The following is a 21,994-nucleotide window of genomic DNA, read 5'->3' as shown; positions in this document are numbered from 1 at the left end:
AGTGTCAAAAATGAGAGAGGACCTAATACAAGAAATCAATAGGCTGAAATTACAACATAAACAATGTCTAGCAAAGCAAACCGTAAAGCATCTAACAAACAGGCTTAGAATTAAAGTGTCCTAGATGGGAGGAAACATTATTGCAAAGAGGCTATAGGCATGTGGACATGAGAAGCAGCAGGCAGTAGAATTAAAGAAAAAAAAAAGTCTCTAAAACATTACCTTTATAAAAGAAGCACAAAATGAAGAACAAATAAAGGTACAGCAAAATGCGTCCAGGATTTTTTTCGATATATTCCACCAACCGATTTTCCTAAATTGCACTGAAACCCTACACCCCACCCAGGCCAGTTGGGTTAATTATTTCTTATTATTTCTTATTTCTATTATTTACTTTTAATAATTAAAGAGAGAGAGGGCTCTAGGGATAGAAGTTGAAAAAAAAATAACTGTTAATAGAAGCCGCAAAGCCAAATGCACGGTATTTTTCACGTATTTAATTTGTACGCAAGAAAACCAGAACTTGTACATGATCAGAGTATTTAAGCCTTTACTTAAAGAATGCTAAATGGCAGTACAAACAAAGGGAAATTATTTGCCGACATCCATTCATTTATTTATTTTTTAACTTATATTTTTTGTTACAAAAGGCAAAAACATTGCAAATGGAACACTCATCGTTACATAATAACAATATTACAGAAATTGCTATCTCGTAGGTGTTCTGCAATCAATATGATGAGAAGATGAAAAAGAAACAAAACATAATACTAAAATGAAAAAATAAGCTTTGCAAATTACTAACATGCATATATATTGGATGCTTATACCAACAATGTGTATATGTCTGTGAGACAATCGCTTTTTTGTGGTTTGGCTCTATTAGGCAATTGGCGGCTGGGTATTACAGATCCACCTATAGCTCTTCGGTCTCCATTCATTTATTTTGATCTACTAGATGCAATCAGTGACACATGAAGTTTTATTTACGACCATGAGAATAAGGGGGGTTATTTATCAAGGTCTGACTTTAGTATTTCTAAGTTAGAAATCCGAGCAACTCAGATTGCCCTAATGGACCTTATTTATGAAGAAAAAAGCCTGAAAAAATAGGGTTGGGCAAACTTCGGAGCTTTCCCCGAAAACTCCGAATTGTTTGTGGTTTCTGTGCAAATAAATCCAAAATCTACGAAAAAATCGTAGTTTTCTGAGGTTTGTTTTTTTTTTGAAAATTGTTTTTATTGTTTGTCAAAATGTTTTACAGGTCCTGGACATTCTATATGTCCAGCTGACGGTATGTTATAATTGTCTTTGTCAGGATAAGATGTGTTTAGTGAGAAGAAGTAAAGAATTAGAGAAAAAGAAAATTAAAACACATCAACATATCATTGAATATCCATAGTGATATAGTGTGTTTTCTGAGTTTTTTGTGCAGAATCCACAAACTTATCAGATAAGAGCTTTTAGATGCCGGGGTTTCGGATTCTGAATTTTTAGACCATCGGACTTTAATAAAACTTAAATTTTTTTTCCTCCGAAACCCACAACTTACTTGAGGTTTGGATATTTGGACCTTGATAAATAACCAACTAAAATTGATGCAAATGTTGCATGTATGGATTTCATTCAAATCAACTATACTTTGCTGACGTCTTCAAAAACAGTAGATACTACCCACAAACAGATCACAACTTCTGCTAACACATTTATTATTTATTATTTCCTCCTTCCCAAGCCCCTTTCTTCCTGTCTTAATTCTTTTGATCTTGTTTTTCATAACTTGTTTTCATGCATTTCTTTTCTACTCAAACACACTGCTGCTGAGTTGACTCCAACTCATAAAACATATTCAACTTTCCCCTCTCCATTTAAATAGGCCTGTGTCAAACCTATTCTTAAAAAGGCCATGACTGACCATTGTCTTTCTAATTACTTTCCTGTCTCACTTCTACCACTTGCTTTTACTATCATTGATACTGTATATAATACTAGCTTTTTACCAGCCCATAATCTATTAGACCTTTTGCAATCTGCCTTTTGACCTGCACACCAATGGGCAATTCTCTACTCTTAGCTTCCTGTAATAAAAATACTTTGCCCTGGCAGTCTAGTGGTGCGGCGGGGATGCCCGCCACGCCGCTACTCTTCCTTCGGTGTTCCGGCTTCCTAGTGTGCGCGCGGCGCGCACTCCTGTAATTTATAGGCGCATGCGCGCTGGCGTTATTACGTCAGCGCACAATGGCGCGAAGTTTAGATGTATTTAAAGGGGCAGTTTTTCTATAATCATTGCCCGTGATAGGATTTTATTCCTGGTGCTCTTGAGCCTTGTGCTATTTGTCTGCTTCCTTCTGAACCTGTCTGATTCCTGTTTTGACCCCTGCCTGGCTATTTTGACTATTCTGATTTCTGGATCCTGACCTTGCCTGCTTACGACTACTCTTCAGTTTAACCCCTCGATTGATCACCCGGTTTTGACCCTTTTGCCTGTTTGACGATCCTTGCTATCTGCCTGCCTCGACCCAGCCTGCCTGACTACGATTCTGCCTAATCCTTTGTACCGTGACCTTTGGCCCAAAAAGACTCTGCTAACAGCCGTGCCCCTTTGCCAGCCAGAACATCTCGCCTTGCACCCCTCGTTAAGTCCAGGTGGCACCCAAGTAAGCTAAGGGCTCCTCCCGAAGTCCAACGGTGGTTACACTACTGGTGAAGCCGAGCCGAGACCAGGGTACTTGGCATTTGTTCTGGTATCGGGTGCCGGCCGTGACACTTCCCTGATGTATAGTATCACTTGTATTTTACCCTGCTGCCCATTTCCTTCTTATACAAAGTCTGCATCCGTTTGGTATATTTAATTAGGTTGTTTTCTCCTTACCAGACTTTTATTTTAGCAAAACCAATTACACTTAGGGGCCTACTTATTATGCTATGTAGCTATGTAAAAAAAAATGGCAACAAAATTCATGCACATCGCCAGGCATCCACATAAAAAAAGAGTGTACTTATCAAGCTTTGAACTGATTTTTGGGTGACAGCGTACCTCCACATTCAAATCCAGCTTAACAGTAAGCAGCCAATTGAAAATGTTATGGGAAAATATGGAGATCATTTATCGTGACTTTTTACGGGGCTTTTGCTACAATGGCTTACAGCGGAACTGACTTGCAGCTTGAATTTTACCCATTAACTTTAATGGATTATACAAGGTCTGAATGACATCAAATGTGGCTCATAGCCCCCAATTTATGTTGCACTAAAAAAATTGCTGCTAAAAAAATGTCCAAAGACTTCATTATATTTTGCACAGAAAAGGTCACTGTGGAAAAAGTCACAGAAGAAAGATGCCCATAGACTCCTATATATTGTGTGCTGAAAATTTGCACCAATAACATACTTCAATGCATTTCACAATTTTTGCAGTTTCATGAAATTTTCAAAGGGACAGATTCGTTCATCACTAGGCTTTGCATCAAACCCCGTGCTTTGTGACATATTGGTCTCTGCAGTATGACATTGTGGGGCCCATTTATTAAACCTCGATCTTTTTTTTCTGGTTGAGGTTTTTAGGGGGCAAACTTGAATTTTTAGTGGAAAAAAAACTTATCATACCCCAAAGCTTCTAAAAATACAAATCTGAAAATACTCCATCTTAAACCTGTCGAGGTCATGTAGAAGTCAATGGCAGATGTCCCTGAAGTTGTTTCTTGACATTGCGCTGGACAATCCGAAAAATTTGGGGGTTTCGTTCGATAATTGGAAAAAAACGATATTTTGAAGTGTCAATCGGATGATACAAATTGACGCTTGATTTTGTTAAAATCGTGGGAGCTAGTTAGGTCGACTTTGTTTTCAGAAAAAGATTAGGTATCAGCCCCTTTGTGTATGGGTCTTTCCATCCCCGGGTCTATTAACTGACACCTCTGGGACTGTGCTTGAATATCAAGTCTATACTTGCAACTTACTACATTAAACTGTTGTGCTTATTATGATGCTGCCTGAACTTCAACTATGCTTCCCTGCTGCCTGCCCTAAAAATAGAACTATACATACATACAAACATACAAAGGTTTCCTCTGTTATCAAAGGTTACATGAAACTGATAAAGGAATAATCATAAGTAAATTATCTATAATGTCACTCAAACTCCCACCCAGCTAAGACAGGGAGAATTACCATGCCAGACCAAGGTTAAGGAAAACCATGAGCAAATAATTATTTTAGTTTATTTGCTAACATGTTCCATGATGCTGTACATTGTAGTGTGGGTGAATATAAACAGACAGAAACAACCCAATTAGAATTAATGGAACAAACATAAACAAACAAGACATGACAATATAGCAGTTTGATTCAGTAATGCCTAACAGGGTCTCAGCTCTCATTAGGATAAGATGTGGGAGAGACACTGTAGAAAAGACTGTACTAGGCACCCCTGGAACATTATGCCAAACATAGACCCGTTTAGTATAGTTGCAAGAATTAACATACATTATAATAGTGAGGGGCAAATTTATGGAACTGGGCCATTGTATTGTTCAAATTGTATCATAGTTATTAGCAACACTTTTCTGAAAATTCCTGCCAGTCAGGACAGTAGTTTAAGAATTGACACATTATCAAAACCATTTTAAAATATGTTTATTCTTCATAGGTGATGCAACTAGTTAAAATCAAATGTATCCTTTTCTGTGGGGTGTTAGAGTTCAGCATTAGCACTGAATTTTAACACCTTATCAGGGTGAGTAGTACCAAATAGTGATGGGCGCATCTGACCCGTTTTGCTTCTGCTAAAGTTTGCAAAACGGCAAAAAGTCTATGGGCGACAATTTTTTTTGATGCGCGAAAAATCACACGAAAACTATAGTTGATGCGCAACAATTTTTTTTCAGTCATTAGAGTCAATGGTCATTCTCACACTTGATTTTGTAAGTGGATTGAGCCACTTCCGTCTTCTTCTTTCTTCAAATTTCCCAGGGCAAACGCATGCGCAGTTGAACGAAATAGCCGACTTTTTAGTTAAAGTTCAGCTTTTCATTTTATGGCGAATGCGCAGCCTCGTGAAGAAGGAGGAAGGAGCAGAAGATCGCTCCGTGGTGCTCGCTGGTATAATCAAGTGCACCGAGCCTTTTCTTCTCCTTTAGGTTAGAGTTGTGTTTTACAACACCAATCAACCAAATCGATACGGAGCGCTGATCAAGATGCACTCAGGAGTCTGGCACATATAATATCAATTTTCGGCTTTATTCAGACGCAATAAAAGTTGCAGCGGTGGGTGTGCAATTCTAACGCGTTTCGTGCCCTTAAGATTGGCACTTCATCAGAGGCCCTAACACAGGTCCGGATGGCTTAACATCAGAATTCTATAAGGCCTTTAAAGATCTATTGGCCCCGGCACTTGTTGAGGTGTTAACTGTTGTTTAGAGGAAGGAGACCTCCCACCATCTATGCAGTTTTCCTCTTTGATTTTGTTGTCAGATGGTAAGGACGAGAAGCATATTGAGAACTGGAGGCCGTTTGCCCTGCTCAATACAGATAGAAAGATTCTCGCAAAGGTTATTTTCTTTAATTTAAGTTTATTTTAAAGCACTTTATTGTCTGTCAGTTCTGCATGGTGAAGGGGCGGAGAATTTTTGGGGCTGTCTTTACCATTAGAGAAGCTCTGGAACCAGGGCCGGATTTATATAATGGGCACCCCTAGGCCCACTGGGGTTCGTCGCTCCTGTCCCCTCACCTTTATTCGTGCAAATTTCATCATCTGGACTGCAGCAATGGGGATTGGTGCATGGGTAATTTAAAAAATGATTGTATCTGCAGCGCATCCCCAGTGTTTTAGAAACAATGTGGGTGTGGTTGGGCAGCATGCCGCCCCCTAAAATCCTGCCGCCCTAGGCCCGTGCCTAGGTGGCCTTTCCACAAATCCGGGCCTGTCTGGAACTATGCAAAGCTCATAGGTGGGGGAAATACCTTCTGTGTCTAGATCAGTCAAAAGCCTTTGATAGGGTGAATCACCAGTTACCTATGGGCTGTTTTGTGGAAATACAGTATCCTGGGTCAATTCATTTCGTTGGATAAAAGTTTTGTACAAAGGGGTGAGAAGCTTCCCACTGATTAACGGTTGGCAGGGTGAATTTACTAAAGGGCGAAGTGACATCATTTTGCCACTTCGCCAATTTACTAAGGGTCCCTGGCGTCAATTCGCTAGCGAAGTAGATGGACTCTAGCGGCACTTCCCTCCCTAACATCTTTTATCATGGACTGGCTGCAAGGCGGTAGGGCGAAAGAGGTCCATGTAAGACAGAGCTATTTCCCACCACACATTGGCAGTTCCCTTAAACTGATAAAGATATGGGGCATTGGGGTGGCAGAGATCACATCGACCCAGAGGAAACAAATTTATGCCAGGGTACTAACATCCTTCTTCTCTGTCCCGTTGGCCATAAGGGACTGTACCAGTAAGCCTGGAGGAGACTAAAATATTTAAACTGTGTGACACTCCCCATGAAGCTGTGTCAGTGCAGGGCAAAGTTTATTTAGGTACACATGGAGGTAGCCCTACTCTTTTTGTGTTTCACAAACACTTATGCATATCATCAAAATTCAAGTTTTTTGGACAATGTTACTAAATAGGCCTTTGGTTTTTTTTAAATGCAGCCTGTTAATGTTACTGTCACTTTAATTCTAGCTGTTTTTGTTGTGTCCAGGATTAAAGACACTTTTTCTCTCTAAATAAACAAACTTCTAGACTGGAAATGCCACGACAGAATATGAATATGGAGTAGCAAGTAATTTGATCATCTTTTCAGAGGCAAATTATCAAATTGCTCATTCATTTCCAAAAATAAACAGGCTGAAATATGAGCAGTGATTACCTTAGAGAAACAGCTGGAATTTTGCCATCAACTTTTTAAAGATTTCGAAACAATTTTTTTAAACAACTTCTGATGCCGGAGGAAATGAAAGACATGCTGAGCTCAGTCTTTTCTCTTACTGATGAAGTGAGACCCATCACCCCCATCACAGATAGGAGGTCATCTGCATTAGGCAGCACAGTTTTTGTGGGGGTGGGGGAAAGTCCATGGGCATCCCCACTGCTTTCTTATCCCAGTTACGTTGGGGAGTGGCTGAGGACACAAACTGTAACAGGGCCCTGTCCTTACATGCTGCTCTATGCACCTTGTGCCGGATTTTATTTATTCATTTATTTATTATCAGGTATGTATAGTATTCTCAAAATAATTCCAGTAGTTCTTAGGATGAGGGCCCCATAGTTCTTGAATTTTATTAAAATAGATTTTTTCTTGTTTACAAAATTATGTAGTTTGGTAGGTTTACCATAAATAGTTCCCCATATAACTAATAACACTGATTTGCAGCTAGGGGGAAGACTGGATTTTTTAATAGCTCTAATTCTGGAGAAGGAATAGGAGAGGCATTATAGGTCATTTGGAGTTGGTTCCATTCCATACTGCTAGAGTTGCATCTATTGTAGTGTGTTTTTTGAGAGCTTGTGGGATATCTGTCGGTTGAAGGAAAATTATATTCCTTAAATTATGCTCAGTGGGCTCTGAACATCTGTTGGAAAGCTGAGTTTAGGGGATGTCACAAATTATCAAGCAGAAAACGAGGTTAGCCTGTAATATACTGTAAGCTGATGCTATAAGGCTGATTATTAAATTTTGATGCTAATTGCACTGGTTTCTGAGCTGCCATGTAGTAATTATCTGTATTAATTACTAATCAGCCTTATATTGTGACATTAAGGGGCCCATTTACTTAGCTTGATTGAAGGAATAGAAGAAAAAATACTCAGAATTTTGAATGGTCGAATATGGCTTCGGCCATCGAATAGGCTACTTCGACCTTCGACTACGATTTTGACTTCGAATCGAACGATTCAAACTAAAAATTGTTCGACTATTCGACCATTCGATAGTCGAAGTACTGTCTCTTTAAAAAATACTTCGACCCCCTAGTTCGCCACCTAAAACCTACCAAGGCCAATGTTAGCCTATGGGGAAGGTCCCCATAGGCTTCCTAACAATTTTCTGATCAAAGGAATATCTTTCGATCGATGGATTAAAATCCTTCGAATCGTTCGATTTGAAGGATTTAATCGTTCAATTGAACGATTATTCCTTTGATTGTTCAATCGTAGGAATATCGCTAAATCCTTCGACTTCGATATTCGAAGTCAAAGGATTTACATTCGGCAGTTGAATATCGAGGGTTAGTTAACCCTTGATATTCGACCCTATGTAAATCTGCCCCTTGTATTCTATACAGTATGTACTGTATATTGTGAGTAGGTCCCTAAGCTCAGCAAGTGACAGCAGCACAGAGCATGTGCAGTGAATCAGCAGAAAATAAAATGGGGAGCTACTGGGGCATCTTTGGAGACACAGATCTTTATTGCTAAAGGGCTGTGGTTGACTTGGGCTGGTACAGAAGCCCAAAACATAAATGTGCAACATTTCTAACCTACTTCTTTAGTTAGGTTTTAGTTCTCCTGTAAGAATGCCAAAGCACTGGAGACAGAAGATGAATTCCATGTGGGAACAGCAGAACATAAGGATTCATATAGTTGCAGTTTGTAGCTTTGGAACAGGCGGAAAATTACATTGTTGGATGCAATTGTAGAGGCTTTGTACCTCTCTAAGTGATTTGCCCAGCAGAATGGAAAGTAATGGAATGATTGGAATGTACAGTTCATCTGCAAATGTGCGTCACCATAATGGTGTTGCCTTCCAGAATATACAATGTAGCTGTGTGCCTGTATAACTGCCCAATGGAAATGTACAGAGCAGCTGTTGCTGTGGGTTTCAATATTCACTTTATTGACCTTGTCACCTATATATGGTATCAAATGACGTGTGCAGTATTTCTGGCTAAATTTTGAGGAAAATGTCATTAATTTGCATATCATTTTGCCACTATATTTTTAGACATTTGTGTAAAACCATAAATTATATTTTTTATAGTTCAGTTTCCTGTGTGGCCTGACAACTTACAGGAGACTCTCTTTGGCACTATACTTAGTTTTATGCAATTAAAACTTGCCTGGAATTCAAAACTAAGCACCTGCTTTGAGGCCACGGGGAGTAACATCCAAGGGGTTGGAGAGCAACATGTTGCTTGCGAAGCCACTGGTTGGGGACCAGTGCCATATAGGAATCAGATCCCGACAAGGAGTGTAGAGGGCCCAGAGGTGCCCTATTTCATAAGCCATTACAAACTATATTGATAAAATAGGTGAATTGAACACATTTTCAGAGATGTAAAATTAGTATATTGTAGGGCCCATGAACACTGAGTTCCCCACAGGTTAGTGCTAGTAGAAACAAGGAAGGTTGGGAGTGGGAGAAAATATGATTCTTTCCATTTAACCATGTTTAGTACCAGATGATGAATAGCCATTCAATAAGATATTTCCCATAAGCCTTCTGTAACTGAGGTCTGTGCAGCCTAGGTAACATCAGGGTAAAAGAAGAGGATCTGTGTGTTTTCTGCATGACTCACTGAGCTCCCACTGGTTGCAAGTTGCAATCAATATCTTAATAGCCTCACGGCACTAGCAACGTCAGTCATTTCACTTGTACTCAAGAAGAAATATCCCTGCAGCACCTCTTTGTTGTAAAAAGTTGGGTTTATTCGGTCAAAAAAAACAAGCTGTATGTCGTATAGCATCCAAATAACACACGAGCCATTAGTGAATAAGAGGTCAATACATTTTTATTGTTTTTCAAAATGAAATTTTAATATAATGTATACATACAATAGAATGTTCATTGGTAGCGATTAGTCTGCAGATTTTTGGACCTGATAGGTTGAAGTTAAAGTTTGTTGTTTCTCAATATTTTACTTTTATATACACGAGGTATTTTTTTTAGATCAAAACAATGTTGTTTTTAAGAAATCACCACTGCACAAGTATGCACGTATATATATTTTTCCTTTTAATATGCACTCTTGACAATATGGCTCGCTTGCAGGCACCATAACCATTCTATTATATTTTTAATGCTAATTTCCTCAAATTCAGATGTTTATGAGCAGAAAGATGCCATAAAAGTAATATAATAACCATATGAAAGCACCATAGCCGCACAATTTCACTTCGTACATTGCCTCTTATTCTTGCAACATAAACCATAGTTGGCTCTAAATGCCAGTTTGTGCAATGTACTATTACTATCCCTTGTTTACCACATTGCAGCGTTTTCTTTCTTTAAGATTACTTTGTGTTAAGAAAATCACATATTTGGACAAGAAAGATTTCTAGATTTCAGAGCAGGTGTTTGGGCCCATGATGCCAGACAGAGCCATAAGGGGTAATTTACTAACATCGAGCTACATGAACATTTGAAACACAGAACAGATGCTCCACATTTTAGAAAACATTCCCAGCCCATTAGTCAGTAAAAAACCAGCCCATTTAGCACATCATAATAAGGCTCCATGTGGGGTTATTGTGATTTTAATATGATATAAATAAAAAAATGTTTTTTAATATAACAATCATGAATACAGTGATTTTTTATGAGTTTTGACATATTAATAATGACCTTCAAAATACCAACAACTTTATAGAATTTTTTTCTAGAGCTACAACTAACAGCAATCAACAATATAATCTGGCTGCTTGGAGCTGTACAAGAGCAACGGCAGACAAGGCTACAGATACCTGAAATACTGTGTTTAAGGTTGTCTTTCATTGCCAGAAACATTATTGATTGATCAGAGAACAAGAATGGAACCAGTGAATAGAAGTCTACTCAAGCAATAAAACCCCTGACAGAAAATCTGATCTTTGCTTCAGCCCAAGCGCTTGGTTTCCTTTCATTTCCAAGTGGGTAAGTCTAGTGTTTCAAGAGGGGGGGGGCACACAAATGAAATGGCAAGTAAGCCTTTCAATGCCAGTCCGCTACTGACTCTAGGCTCCAGGGAATGTCCTTGTTTTAGGAAAATATGAAATGGTTTGCACACAATTTTGGGCAGTGATGGAAAAAAAAGACAAAAAAGAAGCACGAGCATCATTAGATTTATTACTGAGCTCAGAAAAACTGAATTAATCGATAGATTTTGCATATGTACTTTATACCCATGTCTCTTGTGGTATAACAGAAATAAAGGGCAAACATTAGTATGTGAGGAAAGTAGGGAAATAAGGGAACCCAATATTAAAGGAAAACTATACCCCCAAAATGAACACTTAAGCAACAGATAGTTTACATCATATTAAGTGGTATATTAAATAATCTTACCAAAATGGTCTACATATTTAAGTAAATCTTGCCCTTTTACATCTCTTGCCTTGAGCCACCATTTTGTGATTGTCTGTATGTTGCCTCAGAGATCACCTGACCAGAAATACTACAGCTCTAACTGTAACAGGAAGTGTTGAAGCAAAAGACAGAATTCTGTTTGTCAATTGGCTCATGTGACCTAAAGCTGACCATAGACGCAAAGATCTGATCATACGAATCGAGGATTTGTATGATTTTCGGACCTTGTGTGGAGAGTCGCAACATTTTTCGTCCGGCGGAGATCGGTCGTTTTGTCGATCAGACAGGTTAAAAGATTTCTGTTGTCACCAGCTTTGGTCGGACATAACTTTCGTACGATTGCTGTCAGGGGCAGAACATCGGCTCATCTGTTCTTTTACTACTTTATTTGATCGGAATGGTTAGTGGCAGGTCGGGAGACGAGGAAGTCCGATCATATGTTGATTCATACGATCGGATCTTTGTGTCTGTGGCCAGCTTCACAAGTATGGCTTGTTGGTATGTTTGTGTGCACAGTGAATCATACGATCCCAGGGGGACGGCCCTCATTTTTTAAAATGGCAGTTTTCTATTTATGATTACTACTAGAAAAAAATATCATTATGAAAATGGTTTGTTTACATGAAACAGAGTTTTATACCTGAACTGTTTTATGCAATATCTTTTTATAGAGACCTGCATTGTTTGGGGGGGGGGGTATAGTTTCCTTTAATGACCAAAAAAACATCAAAAATGGTCCGAAACGCATTAGGCTGTTTTTGTCCTAATACATTATTTTCTAATGTTTAACTACTTTCACTACTCTCCATTTGTAATGGTCCTCACACGTTGTTTTTGGTCATTACAGATAATCTATAAACTGAGATTCATGTAGTAAGGCCATCTGTTATTAAGCCATAAAGACTGTACCCAATGACTATTTTTTAATGGAACTTTTTCCTGTATTGTGGAGCAGAGTGTATATACAGTGATCACTGTTATTGTTTTAATCCATTATTACTGGTGATAATGAATGAGGAATTCACACAATAAAACAGGGTGTTCTCTAACTATATCTCCTGGAGTGGAAACATATTTAGGCAAGGGCTTATGTATATTTATTACTGACCATTATTGTTAGTGTGGGACTGCATGGGTTACATTTACAGTACGTTGCATTTAATCATCCAGTAAAATGGGGCACATTAATGAAGGGGTGAAACCAGAGGGGAATATTTTAAAATTGATCAGTATAAAAATAAAAACTAGGTTATTAAACAATGTTTTCAATATAGTTAGTTTATTATGTAATGCATAAAGGATGGAGTGACTGGATGTCTAACATAATAGCCAGAACACTTTGCAGCTCTCTTGGTTTCCACATGCCCCCCAACCGGCAAATTGTCGCAGACGCCCATTAAAGTCTATGGCCATCAAAAAAAAATTGGGTGTCTTTTTTTTTGCCGCACGCCGCCATACAAGTCTATGGGCGTAATTTTTTCAGCGAAACGAGGCAAAAAAATTCGCCCATCCCATGCCCCCAACCTTTTTTATGAGTGAGCTGCATGTAAGTATACAAAAAAAGTTGTGAAGCCACACAAACATGAAAAAAAAGTTCCGGGGGGGGGCAGGTGATGAATATGTGCTGTAATTGGTTATTTGATAGCCCCTATGTGGACGGGGAGACTACAGAAGGCTCTGTTTGGCAATACACATAGGGGTATATTTATCAAAGAGTAAAGTTAGAGATCGCCGCAGTCCTCTAGAGTGAAATTCCCCACACTCTATTCATTTCTATGGGATTTTTAAAAGAGTATTTATCAATGATCCCATAGAAATGAATGGAGAGTGGCAAAATTTCACTCTAGCGGACTGTGGCGATATTTAACTTCACTCTTTGATAAATATACCCCAAAGTCTTTATGGGGCAGATTTACCAAAGGGCGAAGTGGCTAACACTAGCGTCAATTCTCTAGCATTACCGCCAGCAGGAACATTGGCAATCGCTAGTGAAAAAGACAGGCGCTAGCGGTCATTCGCACTCTATCGCCAGGCAACAATTCGCTCTGGCAAATAGACGTTACTCCGCAAATTCACTAAAGTGCGGATTTTACTGAACGTTACCTCTTTCGCCAAAGTTGCCTCCGCCACTTCAGACCAGGCGAAGCAGCTAGATCTTCCTCAATCTTCTGTCACTTACATTATATTCTGTGAGCCACAAAAAATGCATCAAAGAAATTTCAAAAAGCATGAAAATTTTTGCCGGTTAGTAAATCTGCCCCTATGCCTCCAAAACTTGCCTTCAAGTCAGAAATCTAAAAACAAGCACCTGCTTTGAGGCCACTGGGAGTAACTTACAAGGGGTTGGTGAGCAACATGTTCCTTGTGAGCCACTGGTTGGGGATCACTGAGCTACAGAATGTCAGATGGAGCTTTAAGACTTTAGCTGGCCATGTGTAGGTTGATATTTGTACCAAAGTTTTGACCAAATGGTCTGGTTTGAGCCTATATACACACCTGTGTAACCCTAAAATCAAACTGATCCTGATCAGATATGTCAGTAAATCCATTCAGATGATGATAGTGTTTGTGTATGTAATCATTGGCTGAACAGGCTGCATGAGTACCTATAGCCACGGTTTTATAAAGATAAGGCTAAAGTGAGCCAATTGCTTCAGGGCATAAGCCAGTCACAAGCAAATCTTCTTACAGCTACACTAGAAAGATGAAAGTAAGGCCAAGAACAGCAAGTGCCTATTATGCTCCGAGAGTGAGAGCTGTAAGAAGCATAGGCTGGCTGTTTATCTAGGGCTTAAAAGGTACATTTTCATTCCTCAGTGCAACACTTATTTGACAAAGTTCCCATAGTGATATCATCAGAGATTTGAGCTGCGCTAAAGATCACAAATGTGTTTGTAGCCCAGAATATATATATATATATATATATATATATATATATATATATATATATATATATATATATATATATATATATATATATATATATATATATATGAGAATGAAAACAAGGGGAAACAATCCACTGAATTGAAATCATTGTGTGTGTAAATATTTACACATGTATAGGCTGCATCATTTAAGATACACCTGTCACCAAGACATATCTCGCGGCATTCATGACCAAATTATACAATTTTAAATAGTCTTTTTTGGTCCAATATAGAGCGCTGGTTACAAAATGTTTAAGCACTGCTGGAAAGGGCAAGCAGCATCACTTATATAGCATTGGCCTTATAACTGGGATGATTTGTTGTGTTGCAGTTGCTGTTTTCAAATGAAAGAAACAGCTGCTCCCGTAAGCAGTGCATGATCCCAATTTTATTCCAAATATCAGCCCGCTATCGTACTTTGATCTTGCCTTCAGCTACTTACTATACACTGAGACTGGAACTTCATTCAGCCTTGGTTCAATCTCATTATTACCTATATATATATTCAGATGTAATCTCCTGAATGACCTTGTGCCATGCATATATTACCTTTCTGGCATGGGACATGATAACCTGAAGGGAAGTAATTGATGAGAGGCAATGTGACAGAAGGGCTTTTAGAACCAGCTTCCCAAAGATAATGGGTTGTTAAGAGTATAGAACTATTTTGCCAGAATTTTATGCAGCAATTTGTTCCTCTATGCAAATCTGGAGACTGATCAGCTCTCTAAAAAAAAGGCTGATATTGTAAATCCTAGGAAGCAGATCAGAGCATGCTTTTAATGTTTGCTTAGGAAACATATGGTAATGTAAGTGCAATTTTTGTACTAATTTATTGACATATGGTTTACTAAACTGTGTTAGGATCCAAGGGAAGGCTGATATTTTTTTTAATCAAATCCTCATTGGGTATTAATTCTTGTGTGGATATCTAATACAGGAGATAGATGAACTAAAAGAATCCACATGGAACACTGGATGGTATTTTGGTCTCAAGTGCGGTTTCAGTCCCAGCACTCTCTCCATTGTCAGTTGCGTGTAAAACAACTTTCATTAAAGGTACTGGTGTCAAAATGTAGTTGTAGACTATGTAAACATACTATAGCCACTCAGGTGTTCAAACATTACGAAATATAGGGTAATCACATTGTGTATGACATCACAATGGAATCTCTTTGTTTACCATGCTATATAAGTTGTAGTACTACCCATAATAAACTGAACTTGTTTTGCAACACACAAGCCTACAGTGTCGTTCATTGCAAGTTCCCTGATCAGCACGCTTGGAGAGATGATATCAGATGGTTTGCCGTTGCATCAAGTATAAGACGAGCCGGCTCGCAGCTGCAAGGACAGTGCAGGGATAGCACAGTGGAGTTTAGTGGCCCTAACAGTTTTCTGGTGTCAGAAGTGGGATGGCTGGAAATCCAGAGGTAAGTAGAATCACTGTCTGAACTGACGGTGTTTTCTCTTACCTTTGGCTCTTTCCGATTGTCCGATTCTTTAGTTTAAATAAGTGTCTCATGTATGGTTGAGACTGTCTCATGTATGGTTGAGACAAGGGCATGATTACCAGTTTAAATAAGTGTCTCATGTATGGTTGAGACTGTCTCATGTATGGTTGAGACAAGGGCATGATTTGCAGCTAAAGTGTCTCATGTATGGTTGAGACTGTCTCATGTATGGTTGAGACTGGTTATAGAGATCCCATGGTAGTATAGTAAAATAGGGATACTCAGGTAGTGCACGGGAACCATTTCTTACTGACTGATTCATCTTTCCATGCGTATTATTGTCTTGTCTTGTTTGTGTATTTGTGTATTTGTGTTTTAAAATATATCTGTGAACAGCTGCAGCGTTAAGAGTGATCACGAGTTGCTAAACGGGTATTGTTGGGACCTTGATCTCAGTTCAGCCCTGGCTTCTCTGTTTCGTTGCAATCGTACATGACACGTTCTTTGATAAGAATTTAAGGTATTGATATATTTGTTTTTTTATTGAATTCAATAGTCCACATAATTGATTAACCAATATTTCTGTTGACTCTATTTCACTTCTCTTCCTTCGGCCTATTCTTATCCCATTATACACCGTAGACGTATAAACTCTGCGTGTTCAGAGTTCGAGGCTATTTTTCCTGCAAAAAGTTTAGATTTATGAGTCCAGGCAGTAGGTGAATAAACTTGGAAAAAAGAGTCAGCCTATAATATAAGAACAAATAAACAGTTCTCGTTAGGAAAATTGTGAGTTACATTTAATCATTACACCACTAATTAGTCTATCCTATACCTTCTTTTTCTCTTTTTTTGATACTTACTAATCTTATTTGTAGACTGTACTTGTCTTGAATCAAGATGGGTGGTAAGACTTCAAAAAATTTACCACCGCCCCTCCTTAATGAGACTTGCAAACAGTATGTGTATAGATGTAGTCCTACTGGAGGATTTTATGTTGACCCCTGGGTAGATAATCTTGCAGGTTGGTGTGAACATTTAGAACTAGACAATCCTTTTCCACGTGATGGAGCTAATGATTTATATTATATGAATATAGTTTATCAAATGTGTGTTCAGAAGAAAGAAGGTGACCCTAAATGGGATTATACATATATGACACCGGGTGGGGAAAATTGGCTTAAGATTGCCCCAGGTTGGTACTCTACACCTTCCCTCCCTAAGAACCACAATCCTCGAAAAACTGGTGTTTTAAAACTATTTAAACGACACAATTCACAATGCTCTACAACCTGTGATCAAACTGTTAATACTACCCCACCCCCTTACATGGCTATCTACCCTAATTTGACACATAAACCAGACACCATGGAGGATGACGAGATTTGCATTGCTGTAGCTTCTGCTCCTATAGTACCCCAAGCTGCCCCTATAGCACCAGTCCAAGCAGCCCCAGTTGGTTCAACAACCAATGCCTGTCCCTGCCCCCACCCCGTATGATTAAACTGCAGCCTACCCATTGCCGGCCTTCCCCCTATCTGGCTTAGATACAGTAGATACTGATAAAAATCGAGATACCCCAAATGCCCGAATTAGAAAAAGATATGGGTATAACCAGGTTCTACATAGGGCTGCCCTGAAGGTTGTACCCCACTTTTCCCTGTCATCTCATCTTCATTCAGTGCAGACCCATACATTGTATTAAACGTTGCAGGAGTGGATTTATTATTCCTAGTGGACACGGGAGCCACCACCGGGTACTAACTCCCACTTTCCAAACACCACCTTTACCTATTGTATGCCCAGGCTCTACCCGTACCATTTCACACCCATTTACACTCATCCCTGGGTGCCCCGAAAATCTGTTAGGCAGAGATCTATTCCACAAGTTAGGATTTCAATCCATCAGAATTTCCCCTGATGGGGGCCTTTCTGCAGATATTTTTGTTTCCGAAACTAACTCTATTTTTCTAAATTTTAACGACCTTTTTACTAACCCTTCCATTCTGTCTGTATGGGCTAATGACAAATTTGATGTGGGCTTTGTTGACTGTACACCTTACAAAGCACTACTTAAACCACACTCACATCCAGTATACATAAAACAGTACCCTCTTTCACAGGAAAAGTTAGATGGTATCCGTTTGTTAATACAGATATTCCTTAATCAGGATATCCTCACTAGTGTTGTGTCTCCTTACAATACTCCCATCAATCCAGTTCCTAAGAAGAACAACGAATTTCGATTTGTACAAGATTTAAGAGCTATTAATTCACTAATTATACCAATTGTACCTATTGTGCCAGACATTACAGTTCTTCTTACCTCCATTCCGTGTGTTGCTTTGGTGTTCACGGTTTTGGAGTTATCTAATGCATTTTTTTTGGTTCCAGTAGACCCTGAGACACAGTTACTTTTGGCTTTTACTTTTGAGGGGTTCCAACTTACCTGGAAACCCCTCCCCCAAGGCCTAGTGGATTCACCAGCGGCTTACTCCCTGGTGCTCCAGCATACCCTTAAGTCATGGGCCCCCGGCCATGGTTCTGTCCTGCTTCAATATGTTGATGATTTATTGTTGTGTAGTCCAAGCCAGGAAGCTAACCACCATGATACCACCTCACTGCTGCAACATCTGGCAGCAGAGGGTCATAAGGTTGCTAAACATAAAGCTCAGATGGGGGCTGAGACTGTTGAATATTTGGGATTCATTCTTTCCCACGGCCAGAGACAAATAAACCCAAAGAGAGTACAAGCACTGACTAAGATAAAAAACCTGAAACTCCAAAGGAAATGCTGTCCTTCCTTGGCATCGTCAACTATTGCCGTCAATGGATACCGAACTGTTCTTACTTTGACAATATCTTAAGACAATGTACTAAAAAGGATGCACCACCTTACGTACAATGGACTGAACAAATGACTAATGCTTTTCATTCTCTCCTACAGACATTGGTTACAGCACCTGCGCTTGGTTTACCTAATTATGTTAAACCTTTTCATTTATATGTCAAGGACACCTGTAAAACCATGGCTGCGGTCTGTGCTCAAGAATCTGGGGGAAGTTTTCGTCCTGTGGCCTATTTTTCCAAAGTAATGCCGCTTCCGGTACAGGGGATGCCGGCGTGTCTCAGAGCTTTAGCAGCTAGTGCTATGGCTGTTGAACTGTCACAGTCTGTCACAATAGGCCACAATACTATTTTGCACACCTCACATCAGGTTACACACCTATTGAAGAACATTACCACCCAACACATGACCTCCCAAAGATTAAGTGGCTATGAAGTTATTCTATTAGGTACTGCAAATTTACAGATCAAATACGCAATCAACACTCAAGGGCCTGCTGCCATACTGCATGCTCTATTACATCTGTCTGACCCTACTAATGCTTTTATACTCGATCCTCATGACTGTGTTGAATCTATCCACTACTCTACCTCACCTCGACTCGATCTAACTGACACTCCTTTGTCACATGCCACTAACGTTTTTGTTGATGGTTCCTGCTCCAGGCCTTCCGATGACACCTACAAAGCAGCATATTCAGTTGTCCAACTCCCTGATATTGTACTTGAGACTAAGTCTATCCCTGTTAATTCTGCACAAGCAGCAGAACTTATAGCACTCACCAGGGCCTGTCACTTGTTTGCCAACCGCCCCGTTAATATATTCAGTGACAGTAGATACGCTTTTGGGGTAGTTCATGATTTTGGCAAAATTTGGCAACAAAGAGGTTATGTTACTACAGATGGGAAATCCATCGCACACCCTGCCCTCATTGATAATCTTTTACAGGCCATCCAACTTCCTTCTGAAATTGCAATTATCCATTGCAGGGCACATACCAACAGAACTGACGAGATTTCCCTCGGTAATGCCCTAGCAGACCAGGTTGCCAAAACTACTGCATCCTCTGCCACTCCCACGGTCATCCCCATGTTTCTCCACACACCTACTAGTTGTCCAGACAGTCAAATTTTACAGTATTTGCAAACATTTGCTACTCAGACTGACCTGCATTTTTGGGAACAGCAAAATCTTACCCTTGACCAGTTTGGTCTTTATTCCATCCAAGGCAAAGTGGGTATACCCGAAAACAGTCTACCCCTACTTATCTCTCAAGCTCATGGCATTGGCCATAGGAGTTCTAAGCTCACTTTGGCTGAAATGCAAAAACATTTCATCGCAAAGAATCTCAGACAGCATTGTTCTACCTTTGTTAAAACTTGCCTCACCTGTCTTAGGGCGAACACCTTAGGAACACACAAAGTACACCAAAATTTGCCTCCCCCAATTGCACCTTTTTCTCACTGGCAAGTTGATTTTACTCATATTCCTAAGATTGGCAAACTACAGGAATATTTGCTAGTTTTTACCGACCATTTCTCTCGCTGGGTAGAAGCTTTCCCTTGCCGTCACGAGGACGCCAAAACCGTTGTTAAGTTCCTAGTTAATGACATCATACCCCGATTTGGTTGTCCGCAACAAATTAATTCCGATAATGGCCCAGCTTTTGTTAGTAAGGTCCTCCAGCTTCTAATTTCCACCTTACAAATCACATGGAAGTTTCACATTCCTTACCATCCACAGAGTGCCGGTGTTGTTGAGCGAATGAATCGCACCATAAAGGATAAGCTCACCAAAGCCACATCTGCCACATGGACTAATTGGAAGTCCTTTTTACCTGCAGTGCTAGCTGAAATACGTATGACACCACATTCAGTTACTAAATTATCTCCTTTTGAAATTGTTATGGGACGCCCATTTCCCACTCCCTGGGTCAAAGGCCCCTTAGTCATCCAACACACTGATCTTAATCTAATTCAGGAGGAGTATGTACGTAATCTTATTACTACATTGAATGGCATCTATGGTGATGTTTCTTTGTCTTTTCCTTTGCCCCCCCAGGAGCCGACCCATCCATTTCGCCCAGGCGATCCTGTTGTGGTTCGACAGCTCCATCGCTATCGAAAAGGGGGATTCCCATTTGGCCCACGAGTCACAGTGATTGCCATCACACGGACAGCAGTCCTTACCGATGCCAGCGACCATTGGATCCACGCTTCACGAGTGAAACTCGCGCCAACACTTCCAACGCCGGAACTGAGTAAAGCTGACAACACGGAACATGACACCACCACCAAATCCGTCACAGAAGGACCCGAAGATGACGTCTCAGGACCTCACACCCCTACCACCGATGATGATGAGGAAGTCCACAAAACATGCACTATGGTGCATAATTGGCACTTTCCTTTTTCTATTTTTCCCGATTATGATAATCCTTAACTGCATATGTTACCCAAACCCTCACAGCCCTTTGGGATCAGTTTGTTACCAGTTTTTCAAGAGCAATACAACACTCCATCGCCATGAACGATCAAACCCCATCGCCACCTTAGGAGGTCAGTCTACTAATGAACGACAAGTTGCAATCAAACAAAGTGATGGCACTACCACATTCTGGTATAACTCCATTGGCAAAAAATCTTAGCTCAGATTGGTGTCACTTTATTGATTGTCTTAATTTTTGTTTCATTTCTTTTCTGCTGTATAATTCCCTATATCAGGAAATTAACTTCATCTTTAATTACTTCTTCTGAGGGCTTGCAACTTAAGCTTATTCATGCTGCTCGCGTATAGTCACTTATGTGACTAAAAGGGGGATTGAAAGGGATTGCAAGGGGTTAATTTCTTTTCCTGCCTGAACACTTGATTGCGCAAGTATGCTTCTTATCAAATACACATAAGTTGTAGACTATGTAAACATACTATAGCCACTCAGGTGTTCAAACATTACGAAATATAGGGTAATCACATTGTGTATGACATCACAATGGAATCTCTTTGTTTACCATGCTATATAAGTTGTAGTACTACCCATAATAAACTGAACTTGTTTTGCAACACACAAGCCTACAGTGTCGTTCATTGCAAGTTCCCTGATCAGCACGCTTGGAGAGATGATATCAGATGGTTTGCCGTTGCATCAAGTATAAGACGAGCCGGCTCGCAGCTGCAAGGACAGTGCAGGGATAGCACAGTGGAGTTTAGTGGCCCTAACATGTATTCCTTGCACTTCTATATAATTGCCTCCTCCCTCCCATTTAAAACTTAGCGCTGCTGCACCTATTGAAGAAGGGGAGAACCTGGAGCTAATCCTGACCAGGCGGTAGCTCCAGGGTTCCCTCAGCACCATGCATTTGTATTCGCCATACAGTTGCGCTGAAGTATAGGATGCGCATGTCACATGCAGGCTGAATACATGAAATAATGACAGCAAACACCAGAAATGACACCAGACAGATTGTGAAACTATTCAATGCATCA

The 21,994-nt window shown here is 39.8% G+C and overlaps 1 protein-coding gene across 1 annotated transcript; it reads left to right on the top strand.

Annotated features, from left to right (window-relative positions):
- The first annotated feature begins 15,272 nt into the window (after positions 1-15,272).
- Positions 15,273-21,320, top strand: LOC121400039. The gene is made up of 2 exons (XM_041582456.1): positions 15,273-16,183; positions 18,611-21,320. Exon 2 carries the CDS (start codon positions 18,692-18,694, stop codon positions 20,951-20,953), a length of 2,262 nt encoding a protein of 753 aa, XP_041438390.1. The 5' UTR covers positions 15,273-16,183; positions 18,611-18,691; the 3' UTR covers positions 20,954-21,320.
- Positions 21,321-21,994: the final 674 nt, after the last annotated feature.

Source organism: Xenopus laevis, chromosome 2L, assembly GCF_017654675.1.
Source record: "Xenopus laevis strain J_2021 chromosome 2L, Xenopus_laevis_v10.1, whole genome shotgun sequence".
NCBI classification, from domain to species: domain Eukaryota; kingdom Metazoa; phylum Chordata; class Amphibia; order Anura; family Pipidae; genus Xenopus; species Xenopus laevis.
This window is presented reverse-complemented; position numbering and strand designations above follow the sequence as displayed.